At 54.5% G+C, this 13,487-nt stretch overlaps 2 protein-coding genes across 4 annotated transcripts in view; one reads left to right on the top strand and one right to left on the bottom strand.

The window, feature by feature from the left end:
• LOC127470628 (coiled-coil domain-containing protein 81-like) overlaps positions 1 to 13,487 on the bottom strand; it is a 165,760-nt gene that overhangs the window by 21,073 nt on the left and 131,200 nt on the right. The window lies entirely within an intron of this gene.
• EPHB2 (EPH receptor B2) overlaps positions 1 to 13,487 on the top strand; it is a 108,751-nt gene that overhangs the window by 65,615 nt on the left and 29,649 nt on the right. For both annotated transcript variants that reach the window (XM_051786325.1, XM_051786326.1), the window contains exons 4-5: positions 8,763 to 8,918; positions 9,396 to 9,731. In XM_051786325.1, coding sequence (XP_051642285.1) covers positions 8,763 to 8,918; positions 9,396 to 9,731 — 492 coding nt within the window. The remainder of the gene's footprint in view (positions 1 to 8,762; positions 8,919 to 9,395; positions 9,732 to 13,487) is intronic.

Below are 13,487 nucleotides of genomic sequence, written 5' to 3'. Positions count from 1 at the left end.
GTCCCCCAAGTCTGTGTCTGGCTCTGGGAGGGTCTGTGCCCGTCCCCAGCAGCCCCATGGTGCCAGGGGTGTGACTGTGGATTAGCACCAGGACCAAGAGGGCTGGGACACCCTCCACTCGAAGGGCTCTTGTCCAGGGAAAGCTCCCTTTTTACTCTCCCGTTTCTTTAGGATTAAAGCCATTCTCCTCTGGCTGGAAACACGGAATGTTTGTCAAGTTTACGAGGGCTTTTAGAAAGGCTTTTAGAGAGAACGTCCTATCCCTGCTTTTATAGGGCTGAGATAAGATTATCTTTGTTTTAACACCAATTAAAGCAGGAAGGGTTTATAGGATTAGGGCTTTTCCATCAGTGCAACTTTGATGTCACCACTTGCTTGCTTGGTTTGCTCCTTTCCCTGCGTTAAAACCTTGGGAGCTGTTCCCGTAATGGTTAACATACCTCCCTCCCCAGGCAGAGCTCTCCCAGGCAGGAGCTTTGGGAAACATTTAAACAAGACCAAACAAAGTAAGAAAATGTGAAAGTCCTAAATTCTTCTGGAGAGCTCTTGGAGAAAGCTGGCTCAGGGTTCGAACAAAGGCTCTGTGAGTCCACAATGGGAAAAGGGATGTGCTGGTGGCCTGAAAAGCATCTTTAAAATATCAAAATAAAATCACAGAATCCCAGAATGGTTTGAGTTGGAAGGGACCTTAAAGGTCATTTCATCCCACAGGCAGGGACACCTTCCACTAGCCCAGGTTGCTCCAAGCCCCATCCTTGGACACTTCCAGGGATGGGGCAGCCACAGCTTCTCTGGGCAACCTGTGCCAGGGCCTCCCCACCCTCACTGGGAAGGATTTCTTCCCAATATCCCACCTAACCCTGCCCTCTGGAAGTGGGAAGCCATTCCCCCTTGTCCTGTCCCTCCATCCCTTGTCCAAAGTCCCTCTCCAGCTCTCCTGGAGCCCCTTTAAGCCCTGCAAGGGGCTCTCAGGTCTCCCCAGACCTTTTCCTTCTCCATTGGACTACCCCCAGCTCTCCCAGCCTGGCTCCAGAGCAGAGGGGCTGCAGCCCTTGGAGCATCTCCGTGGCTTCCTCTGGATTCACTCCAACAGGTCCACATCCCTCCTGTGCTGAGGACCCCAGAGCTGGAGGCAGTGCTCCACTGCTCCATGGGAATCACCTCAGGGTTTCCAGACAATGCCATTTTCCAGCCCCTGAAGCTCTGGATCCCTCTGTGCCTGCCAAGCCACCAAGACAAGGTTTTGGGGTTGAACTTGCACAGGCACTGGCAGTGTCCTGATCACCCCGTGCCTGGCACTGGGATTGCTCCTGGGCAGGCAGCACTTGGCATCCCCAGGGTGGGAATGTTGTGCTTCAGGAGAGCACTGCTGGCTGCTGAGCTCGGTCTTGGAGCTGCATCCTGGGGTGCTCTGCCCAGGAGCCAGGAGGTTGAAGGCACCCCTGCTCCTGACCTCTAAACTCAGCACCTGGTTTCAGCTTCCCACAGGGACACTGGGCTCTGGAAGAGAGCTGTGAGCTCAGCTTTTGGGCTGCAGCAACCTGTGGTCTACAGTAGCATGGTGAATATCCAGATCCTTGTCTCCTTTGGATAGAATCATAGAATCATGGAATCATTAGGTTGGAAAAGCCCCCTAAGATCACCAAGTGCAACCATCCCTCCAGCACGGCCAGGCCCACCACTAACCCATGTCCCCAAGTGCCACATCCACATATTTTTGGAATGTTTCCAGGGATGGGGACTCCACCACTGCCCTGGGCAGCCTGTCCCAGTGCCTGACCACCCTTTCTGTGAAGAAATGTTCCCTAAAATCCCATCTAAACCTTCCCTGGCACAACTTGAGGCCATTTCCTCTTGTCCTGTTGCTTGTTCCCTGGGAGCAGAGCCCGACCCCAACCAGGAACAGGGAAGTCCTCTCCCCTTGCATGTGTACTACACAGCCCTGGCAGGACAAGTGCTGGATTATTTCTCTTTAAGAGAATTCCATTTCTCTTTAAGAGGGGCTGGAGAGGCTGAACCAGGTTGATGATGTAAGAGCTGACTGGGCAGGTAAGAAATTCCTGGCATTTCTCCCTGACAGCTGAATCCCATCAGTGCTGATGGATGTGCCCCAGAGCAGGGGGGGCTCCCAGGTGTGTGTGTGTGCCCACAGGTGTGCTGGGCTCACCAGGTGCTGCAGCCTGGGAGTGATGCTGCTGGGGAGGTGACCTTGTGAACCCCGAGGAACCTGGGGGGGGGAATTTCCTGGGAAGCCCCAACACGAAGCCTCTCCCAGCCAAGGCTCAGCCCTGCTGCTGGTGGCACTGGGAGAGAGCTGCCAGGGTTGGGATGAGGCTGGTTCTGCCCCAGGCTGTCCTGGGATGCTCTCAGAAAAGCAGGGGGACTGTAACTGCCTGGCTTTGGTGTGATGACCACTGTTGGTTGTCTCATGGTGTCCAGAAGGCTGAATCCTTGGCCTGTGCAGTTCTCCTGCTCTTGGGAGCTTGTTTGGGCTGAGGACAGCCTGGCTGGAAGGTCAGGGTGTATTTGTCCCTTGTGGAACCCTCCAGCGTGGTCTTTTGGGGAGCTCCCAGAGCAGGACCTCGCTCTGCCCTGCCTGGTCCTCTCCAAACTCCTGTGACACCCCCCCGCTGAGGTCCTGTCACAGTTCCACAGTCCCTGTGCTTCCCCAGCACTGCCCCTCTGCCTGTGGACCACAGGAAAGGGGAAATGTTAGTGAGAACAAGATGTGAGCTCTTGGTGATGAGCTGCATATGGGCAGGGAGCAACATGGAAGTCCTTGTCAGGGCAATTCTGAGGGAGTTGTGGCTGAAGGAGCCCTGGGATGAAGGTGGGGGGCAGATGAGGAGGCTGGGAAGGGAAACACTATTATAGGGGATGTGGGGTTTGGAGTCCTGGCACTCCAGCTGGGAGGCCAGTGCAGTGCAGTGCCTGTGCTAGGCAGGAGATGGGACTCAGGGGATCTCCTGGAGCTGCTGGTGAGGTGCAGGATGCTGGTCCAGTCAGTGGCATGGGGACTGTCTGAAATCCAGGAGGATGATTTTTCAGCCTGTGTTGTCTGCTTCCATTCCTGTCCTGTGGAGAATGACGGGGTTAAACAGGAACATTTGCATTGGGACTTCTCCCTTTATTGACAAGCTCTGTAATCCACATCACAGAGGTGCCTAAGCACATTCCCCTCCAGTTAATCTCATTTAACCCTGTTTTCCCTCCTGTGTTTCTCTCCTCTGCTCTCCAAATGCTGTCAGAGCTGTTGGCAGTGACAGCACCTGGCAGTGGCATTAATTGCTTATCTGGAGCATGAGGTAACAGCACAGGCCGCTAATTAAATTTATCAGGAAGGAAACTGGAGGACCTCTGTGGCCCCAGAAAGGGCAAGTGCAGAGAGCTGGCACCTGCAGGTCCCAGATCCTTGCCCTTTCCAAGCTGACAGCCAACTCCAATGTCTAAGGGAGTGTCACCACCTGCCTCCTCAAGGAGTCCTCTTCCCTCCAGCACTCTCCAGGCTGGAGAGACCACAGCAGAAGTGGGAGCAGATCCAAAGGCAATGGGCAGCGTTGCTCCTTTGGGTTGGCCAGAGCTCAGCCTTTCACTGAGGGCATAAACACCATTGTGTGTGGGTCAGGGGACAGGAACAAGGAGAGAAAGGACAAACTCACAGGTGAAACAAAGTGAGGCCATTTGGATGCAGAACTGAAAACGAGGATCAAGGCACAGGGGGCAGAATGTAGTAAAACACCACCCACACACCACAAACAGTAGAGACCCAGAAGGGTCAGGCAGTACACGTGGTACCCACGGTCACAGTCATCACAGAACAGCAGCTGGTCTGGGGAATTCCCATGAGGACACTCCAAAAATCATCAGGTTTTCCCCAAAAAACACCTTCTGTGTCCTGCAGACTCTAAAAACCCGAAGATTTCCCCCCCAAAAGCCTCTCCAGGGGGAAACTCAATGATTTTCCCCATCAAAAAGCCCCTCCAACAAATTATTAAAACACAAAGATTCACCCCCAAAAAAGCCTCCCAGTGTCCTTCAAATTATTCAAATACAAAGATTTTTCCCCCGAAAAGATTCTTCTGTGTCTTACAGATGCTGAAAACTCAAAGATTTCTCCCAGAAAGATTCCTATGGACCAATAAAACCCAACGACTGCCCCCAAAAAAAAAGACTCTCTGGTGTCCTACAGACTCTTAAAACCCCAAGATTTTCCTCCCAGAAAGCCTTTCCAGGGTCTTATGGACCCTTAAACCCCAGTGATTTCCCCATTTTGGTGTGTCCTGCCTATGGAGGAGGGGGAGAGGGAGGATGTGCCGCTGCCCCACCTCCAGCCCGCGGGGAGAAGGGAGGCAGGGGGGAGATAAGGCCGGGGATTTAAGGCTTCTGGCAGATCCTGACAGAGCTGGGACTGCCTGGTTTCCATCAGCCCTTTAAAATGCCTCGCTGGAGTGGAGGGATCCTTATGCCAGGAGAAACAGAGCCAGGCAAAGGGGGCGAGGAGGGCCCTCCCTCCCTCAGAGCCATCCCCGAAGGTGCCATTTTAGGGGTTTTTATTACAGGAAGGAGCTGATGAATCAGAGCTGTTTGCAGGAGAGATCTGGGGGGGGCTCTGGAGGCCAGGGGAGTTTGGGATGCCTGTTTGGAGCCTGCCCTGCTCGGGCTGGATTAATTAAACAGTTGGTTAGAGAGAGGCAGTGAGACATGAGGGAACAGGGATCCCCTCTGTGGGCCCTCCTGCATGTTTGGCCGAAGGCTTTTCCTTCAGGCTCAGCTGTGGGATGCCTTTTCCTGCTGAGCTGCCCCAGGACAGGAGGGCTGGAAGCTTGGTGCCAGCTCTGCCTCCAGCAGCAGATGCTGCAGGGGTGGCCTTGCCTCCCAGATCCTAACATGTTCCTCTGCAGAGGAGGGCAGGGCCCCTCGTGGCTCCTTCTCCGTGGCATTCCGTTCCCTTCAGGAGCTGGACTCGATGATCCTGGTGGGTCCCTTCCAAATTAGGTTATTCTATGATTCCCAAAGCATATGCCTGCCCAGGCATAACCACCTTTCCACGTCCTGGGAAGGAGTGAGTGGGAAACAAGGACACTGGTGGTGCTCAGCATTCCAAATCCTCTTTGGGAGAGCCACAGCCAGGACTTGAGGCTGTCTTGGAGCTGTGTCTCAACGAGCCAGCCATCCCTGGATAGGTGCAGCAATTAAAGGTCCATATGTTCCCTGTGAACCCCTGTTTACATCCTCTAAGTAGGTCTGGAGTTGTGGGAACCCCGTGGGAAGCTGCTTCAGTGATGGGGCCAGAGCCACTGTCTCCATAATCACCTTCCAGGGATAAAGGATTCTTGGATGAAGTAGGAATTTCTGTGCCTTTGCTGTTTCAATTCCCTCTTTCCAAGCAGGAATTTCTAGGGATGCTCTGTGCCTGCCCTCACTGCAATCCTAAGGGGAAGCAGCATGTCCCAAAGCTGCTGTCACCTCCTGGGGCAGGAAACTGGGGAGTCCTCATGTCTGTGTCAGGCTGGATATCAGGAAAAGGTTTCTCCTCTGGCACTGAACAGGCTCCCCAGGGCAGTGGCCACGGCCCCAAGGCTGCCAGGGCTCAAGGAGTATTTGGATGATCCTCTCAGGCACAGGGTGGGATTGTTGGAGTGTCCTGTGCCAGGCCAGGAGTTGGACTGGGTGATCCTTGTAGGTCCCTTCCAGCTCAGGATAGTCTGTGATTCCCTGATTCTTTCAGCACATGGTGAGAACATTCACATTGTTCAGGCAGGAGGGGGTTTAGCCACTGTGTGAAGATTTCACTTCTGATTTGCTGTTTACTCTGCAAACAAGAAATTGGGTGGATTCCAAAAGAAAAGCTGTTTTCTCACCCAGGGGAAGACCTGGAGGGAGCAGAACAGTTTTGAACACAACGCTCATTTATTTTACTTCTGGAGGTTGTCATTATTTGAGAAAAATAAATAAATAAAAAGGGGACTTTGCATCAAATTTCAGTGATCTTCCTGTCTTTCTGCATGATTTCAGAACATTCATCTTTGGGGAAGTGCTGATTTTTCCAGGATTGTTTCATCCCAAGTGGGACCTCCTGGGGAGGAAGGGACTTGCCAAAACTTCTGGCTTTGTGTTGGTAGCCCATGCAGAGAGTTTCAGCACCCCAGCTTGGTATTTTGGGGAACAACCCTTCAGCCCCAATTTTTATCCCTGTCCAGCTATCGACCTGTGCCAGGGCAAATGTGGGGAATGTTTTTATCCCTTGGGGTCAGTCTCCACTATGTCTCCACAATGTGGGCATTTTTTTGGGTATCTCTCTATCTTGATGCAGAAGAAGCCTTACAGGAAAGTTGTTATTTTTAGAATAAGCCTCAGGAAGGTGAAAGATGCCCCTGTCTTAAACCATCTTGGATCAAATGATCCTGTATCTTGCCCTGGATGTCAGACTGGAGCAATTTTGTGTGTTGTTCTCACGGTGTTTCAAATATTGGTATTAGTGCAAGGACCCTGTTATCATTTCAGCTGCAGTCACATCTCTCCTGGGTAATGGAGAACTGCCCAGCCATCACCTCTCCTGACAGCTCAACACCCTCTGAGATGGGCTGGTCCCGAGGGAACGGAGGCAGAAATGGAGTCCAACACATAGGAACAGGGTGGAAAGATCCAGGAACATGAGGAGAATCCAGTTTTTCCACAGATCCTTTGACCGTAGGAGACAGGAGGGACTGGTGGAATTTTTCCATAGAGCTTTTCTCATTGGAAACCCAGAATCATTTTGGAGGAAGGGAGAGGAAAATGGAAAAAAATCAACCCTTGGGTTTTTTTCTCCCTTTTTTTTTTTTCCCAAAGAAAAAAGTAGCTGCTTCCCAGCAATGGCTCCTGCTTACAGCAACCCCAAGTGTATGTTTTTCCCAGGCTGTTTTCTGATCTGCCTCATTCCTGGAAGCCTTGGCAGGCAGCTGAAGGAGAAGTTTGTTTAACTCATTTCAGCACAGAGAGCACCTGCCACCCCCCAGGCTCTTCAGGCTGCACCAGAATTAGCAGCAGGGGAAGGTCCCCCCCAGGAGTAACCACAGAGAAATGCTCCAAGCCCAGCTTTCCCTTGGGCAGGGGTGATCCCTGGGCTTGGAAGGGACTTTGTGGTGTTGAAAGCTTTGCAGTGCTGTTTTTAGCCACGTGTGCTGGACCTGTCAGTGCTGTATTACAGTGGTCCAGCTTTCATCAGCCACCTGCTCTGCCACCCTCGCCCACCCTGCCGGGTTGGACACACGTGGCTGCTGCTCATGGAGCATCTTCTTCGTCTGGGGGGGGTTCAGAGGGCTGAGCCCCCGTGGAGGTAGAACCCAGCACGCTGCTGCTGTGACTCAGGATCACAATTTGCTTGTGATACTGAGCCATAAAATCACTAGGGTTGGAAAAGCCCTCTGAGATCATCAAGTCCAATCATTAGCCCATGGCCACCACTGACCCGTGTCCCCAAGTGCCACATCCACGAAGTCATGAAGACAAAGACTGGGTGTAGAGAGTTGCAGAAGGACTTTATGAGATGGTGTGACCAGGGAATGAGGAGGCAGTTGGAATTCAACAGAATTGAGGTGATACAAGTTGGACAAAACAACCCCAGCTTCGTGGAATCCTGGAATCCCAGAGTGGTTTGGGGTGAGAGAGCATCTTGTTCCACCTCCTGCCGTGGGCAGGGACACCTTCCACTAACCCAGTTCACACCCACCTGCACAGAGATAGACTGGGAGTTGGCCCTATTTCCCTCATGGTACATTGGTGGTTAAAAATAATTTGGGTGTTGCTGATTGTGGGAAAAGAGAGTAAAATAGTGAATGTTGTTATGCCACCTGCGTGGGGCACGACAGAGGTTTGGACCCTTGGGGTCATGGGGAAGGTGGATGATGATTGAGGGTCCCTTCCCAGTGGAAGTGTGGGGTGGCATCAAGAGTGGCAGCTGGTGGCTTCAAAGCAGAGGGCAGCAGTTTCTTCATGCAGCATGTGGTTGCCTCACGGGGCTCTGTGGGTGCAGAACATTTGCAGGGAATAAAGAAAGGACTGGGCAACTTAGTGGAAGAAACACCCCCCATGGGACGCTAAATGGGAAGAGCCTGCACCTTAGACAGCTACAAATCATTGGAGGGTGGGGAGGTATTGAGGGCAACACGTGTGCCTGGCTCATGTCCTGCTCCTTGGGTGGTCACAGAACCATGGAATTTCCGGAGTTGGAAGGGATCATCCACAACAATCACCCAGTCCAACCCTCACCCTGCACAGACACCCCAACAATCCCACCCTGTCCCTGAGAGCATTGTCCAAACACTCCTTGAGCCCTGTCAGCCTTGGTGCTGTGCCCACTGCCCTGGAGAGGCTGTTCAGTGCCCCACCACCCTCTGGGCAAAGAACCTTTTCCTGAGATCCAAGATAACACCCCTTCAATCACCAGCACTGCTGGGGAGAGGATTCTGGTGACCATGGTCTGACCTGGAACAGCCACTGGTGTCTTCTTACCTGACAGTGGCTAAAACTCCCCTTTGCATTCCTGCAATCCGTGTTCTGTGCTTGTGACTGGGGCAGAGATATCTGCATGGGGACCCATCTCTGCAGGTGCATCCTCAGGGCCTTCAAACCAGCTGCTCCTTCTCCACTGTGTTCACTTCCAACTGTCAGGATTTGGGTTCGGTATCTGCAAAACCCCAAGGGGTGTTTTTGGCAATGGTGCTGGGCTCTGGGTGTCCCCACCGGCCCTCTCCTCACCACTGCTCTCTGTTCCCTTCCAGGCTGCCCCTCAGGGACGTTCAAGGCCAGCCAAGGGGATGAAGGATGTGTCCACTGTCCCATCAACAGCCGGACAACCTCAGAAGGGGCCACGAACTGCGTGTGCCGGAACGGGTATTACCGGGCAGACGCCGACCCCGTGGACATGCCGTGCACCAGTATGTGTGTCTGGGCAACTGGGAGGGGCTGCACTGGGGGTGGAAAGGAAATGCTCATCAAGGGATGCTTGACAAATGCATCTATCCCAGTGGGATCTGGGGGGAGGCTGAGGGGCTCAAAGCAGCTCGTCCAGAGGAGCTTTGCTGGTGTGGGTCTGTTGTACTTGGGGCCAGAGGGGGCAGAAACCTGGGTTGGTTTGTGCTGCTCCAGGCAGTGTGATGACTTCACTCTGGGGCTGTAACTGGACGAGAAGCTTGGGATGTCCCACAATCAAATTACCCGGGATAAGAGGACAGGTTTTATTCCCACTCTTGCCGTTGGCTCTCCAGCTTGCTCCACACATCCCTGACACCAAGAGAAGCCCCCAGCTCAGTGTGTGCCTGCTGGGGTCAGGAGTGGGGGGTGCAGCTGCTCCTGCAGCGAGGAGGAGGAGCAGCGCTCTGGCTCTTACACCCCTCTGTGTGTTCCCTCCACAGCCATCCCATCCGCCCCCCAGGCCGTCATCTCCAGCGTGAACGAGACCTCCCTGATGCTGGAGTGGACCCCGCCCCGGGACTCGGGAGGGCGGGAGGACCTGGTGTACAACATCATCTGCAAGAGCTGCGGGTCGGGCCGGGGGGCCTGCACGCGCTGCGGGGACAACGTGCAGTTCGCCCCCCGCCAGCTGGGGCTGACCGAGCCCCGCATCTACATCAGCGACCTGCTGGCACACACCCAGTACACCTTCGAGATCCAGGCTGTCAACGGCGTCACCGACCAGAGCCCCTTCTCCCCGCAGTTTGCGTCCGTGAACATCACCACCAACCAGGCTGGTGAGGGTCCCTGGCTGCCAGCGGGGTGGGGAGGGCGTGGGCAGCACCTCCTGCTCACTGCTGGGGTGAACAGGGCTGGAGGGGGAGAAGGGGAGAAGAGGTGGGGTGGGACGTCACGTTGTTGGTGACCAGAGTGCTTGGCAATTCCTGGGTAGATCCCAAGCCCTGGCTGTGAAAATACCCCCTGGAGTGTGCCCCAAGGCAGAGCTGCCCTCCCTGTCCCCCCAGTGGAACAGCTTGTGCCACTGTCCCCTGGTGCCACATTGCTCTGGGGCACTGGGTGGGCCTGTTCCTGAAGCTTTTCCCTTGAAGCACCATTGCAGGCATTGTCAGAGTGTTGCAGTCACAGCGGCAGCTCCTGGTTCCTGGGGAGGGAAGGTGAGATTGGCTCCAGCATTTTGATATGAGCTGCAATTCCTGCTTAGACCGTAGAGAGAGACAGGTCAGACTGGGAAAGCAAAGGAGGGAGCTGGGAGATGAATATATGGGACAACCATCTGGAAATCTGCTCCAGGTCCAGTGCCACTGCAGAGCCACCTTGGTGAGGCAGATGAAGGAGAGGGCTGGGAGGGTTTCATCTGGGGTCTCCAGCTCTGGGCAGGGTGGGTTTGCTGGGGGAAGTGATGTGTTAGGGTGGCTGGTAGTGCTGCTCCTGGGAGGGTCCCCAGCAGCCCCCTGGCAGCTGTGCTGGTGGCAGGGTGTCCCACTGAGCTGCTGGCCAGGGGCTGCTCTCCTAGGCCACCTGGAAACCATCTGGAGCTGGGCTGGGGCTCGGATTAACCAGATGAAGCTGGAAACCTGCCAGTGAGGCACAGGCCTGTGTGGGAGCAGGAGAGACTCTGTGGTCCCTCTGAACCTGCCCTGGACACTGCCTGACCTTCAGGACTGAATTTGGCAGCTATTGGTGGTGGTTGTGTTTCCACTGAGTTGCCTAGAGACTGGTGCAGGGAATGGGGTGTTTGGGCTGGGCTAAAGCAGCAGTGAGGCAGGTGGGCATCACTTGGGGGCATCATTTTCAGAGCACGGGGATAGAGGGAACCTGCAAAAATGTCTAGGTGAACCAGCATAGTGACCTCTGACCTGCTGTGAGCTCAGGATCGCAGGGGCAGGGTGTGTTTGAAGCCCTGAAGGCAGATCTGAGGGTGTTGAACCCTGATTTGGGGCAAGCAGGGCCAGGTCTGAACACAGAGGAGAGGGGAATAGGTCTGGGACAGTGACCAGTTCAGCTTCCTTTCCCTGATGGAGATAGGGTGGGTATGATGCTACCTGGGGCTGGGAAGGGGCTCTGCCCCTGCCCACCGTGGTCCTGCACTGTGGATTCATCATTTCACACTCATACTTTGCAGTTCTGGGTGTTCTTGTACCTTCATGTGTTACCCCTGGCTGCTTCCACCTGAGCAAAACCACTGAGCTGAGTTGCAGGCGAATCCTTTTCAGTCCCCTGGATCCTCCTCCTTGTGTTTTCCTAGTTTGACACTCCTTTATTATCAGGCCTCACACTTCTCAGCCTGTGTGATGTCTCTCTTAATGTATCTATTCATTAGCACTAAACACTAACTGTCTGCTTGCTAATTCCTCTGTAATTAGAGGCTCTGAATTCTTCTGCTTACGATCTGAACCGCCTGGCAGCCTTGATGTAGATCATTAGCAGTTGGTAACAGAAGCTGCAGGCACAAAGGCAGAGCTGGGACAGGAGAATGGAGGGTGTTGTGGGGAGAGGAGAGGCAGCAGAGGGAGGGATCAGCCTGGGGAAGCTGTGGAAGCCCTGGCTCTGCACTGAGCAGCCAGCTGGGGCTCCATCTCTGGATATGTGATGGGGTTGTGCTCCTGGATGATGGGCTCCCTGCAAAGTGCCCACCACACTGGCCTCTAGGGTCCTGCAGCCCTACAGGAAGCAAGGAAAGTCACCCCAGGCTTCTTCTTTTGGGGACTTCACTGGGTCTGTTTATGTGACAATTTGGTCAATTTGCTCCCAGGATCCAAACCTCCTGAAACCCTGACATCCCTGTGGCTGCTTCTCTTATCCCAGTTAAGATCCAGACCTTCCCTTCCCATGGACCCACGTCACCACCCTGGTTCTGCCATCCTTCTTTCCTGCTTCTCTTTCCCTCATCTGCAGCTCCCACCCTCACCCTGACAGCCACCAAAACATGATGTGGCTTGACATTTGCTGCCCTCCTCCCCTCACTTGTCCCAACCTGTTGCCTTCACTGCACCCCCCCCCCCCAACCTGCAGTGCCCAGGAGAGATCCTGCCATGCCCAAATCCCTTCTCCCCTGCCACTGAAGACCATCTGCAGCAGATGGCAGGAGCTTTGCCAGCTGCTGGCTCTTCAGGATGCTCTCCCTGCTCCTGTGGTGGGCAGTTGGGGGGAATGTTGGCAGAGCAGGGCCTGGGCTGCACTGCTGTACCTTCCCTGGCAGATGCCCTTCTCCTCCCACCACCTGCTGACTCCCAGGCTTCCCTTTGCATAATTTACTCCATGAATCTTTGCATAATTTACTCCATTTTTTCCCACACCTGCCTTGGGGCTTCAGAAGCCTGTTCCAGTGCATCTGGAGCTGACTTCAGGCAGAAAACAAAAGCCTGTCCATGATGGATGGGGTGGAAAGTCCCTTCTGGTGAACCAGGGCCTCTCCCAACGTGCCACCATCCCTGTTTTCTGTGCAGTGCTGGGAGCTGATGGAGAGGCTCCAGAGCTCACCTTTTGCTCCTGTGTTCCAGAGGGGTGATTTACCTTTCCTGCTGCTCTTGGGAAACATGGCCCATGGGGCTGGGACTTCTTGTGCAGGTTCTGAGTGCCAGCCCTGGGGCAGGTGGGGGTGTCAGAGGCAGCGACACACGGAATGCGGGGACACACTGGAGGCAGGGACATACAGGAGAGGCAGGGACACAATGGAGGCAGGGACACACTGAAGGCAGAGACACAGGAGAGGCAGGGACTCACAGGATTCAGGGACACACAGAATGCAGGGACACAGGAGAGGCAGGGACACAGAGAATGCAGGGACACACTGGAGCCAGGGACACAGGAGAGGCAGGGACACACTGGAGGCCAGTTCCAGGGTCCCAGTGCTGGAACAGCTGAGCACTCCCTGGGGGGGTGATGCTGCTCCCTGGTGCCTTTGTGTGGGTTGTAATGGGTGGTTGTAGCAAAGGGGTTCCTGCAGCCTCCTGGCCAGGTGTCCCTTGGTCCCTCTCGGGGTCCCTGGGGTTCAGTGCTCCCCTCTGTCTGTGGGAAATGATGAGTCTCTGCCTGGCACTGCTCAGGCAGGAAGGTGCTCACTGTGCCTGTCCCTCCAAGCCCATTCCATATCCATCCCTGATGTTGGTAGATGTGCAGCAGGCAGCTGCATTTGTGGGGCTGGGCGGGAAATGCTATTTCTGAGAAAAAACCCTGATATTTCCAAAATTTTGTCACCACACACAGAGGGCCTGGTGGAATTTATCATGCAAGAGGGAAAGGGAACGAGTTCAGTCAAAAATTAACAAGACACAGTGGGTCCAAGGGGATGATACTCCAAGGGCTGGAGCCCCTCTGCTCTGGAGCCAGGCTGGGAGAGCTGGAGGTGGTCAAATGGAGAAGGAAAGCTCCAGGGAGACCTGAGAGCCCCTTGCAGGGCCTAAAGGGGCTCCAGGAGAGCTGGAGAGGGACTTTGGACAAGGAATAGAGTGCCAGGACAAGGAGGAATGGCTTCCCACTGCCAGAGGGCAGGGTTAGGTGGGATATTGGGAAGGAATTCTTGGCTGTGAGGG

Source organism: Manacus candei, unplaced genomic scaffold (assembly GCF_025592945.1).
Source record: "Manacus candei isolate 608988 ecotype Guabito, Panama unplaced genomic scaffold, ASM2559294v1 h1tg000022l, whole genome shotgun sequence".
Taxonomy (NCBI): Eukaryota; Metazoa; Chordata; class Aves; order Passeriformes; family Pipridae; genus Manacus; species Manacus candei.
Note: the sequence above shows the minus strand (reverse complement) of the source record. Positions and strands in the feature narration are given on the sequence as shown.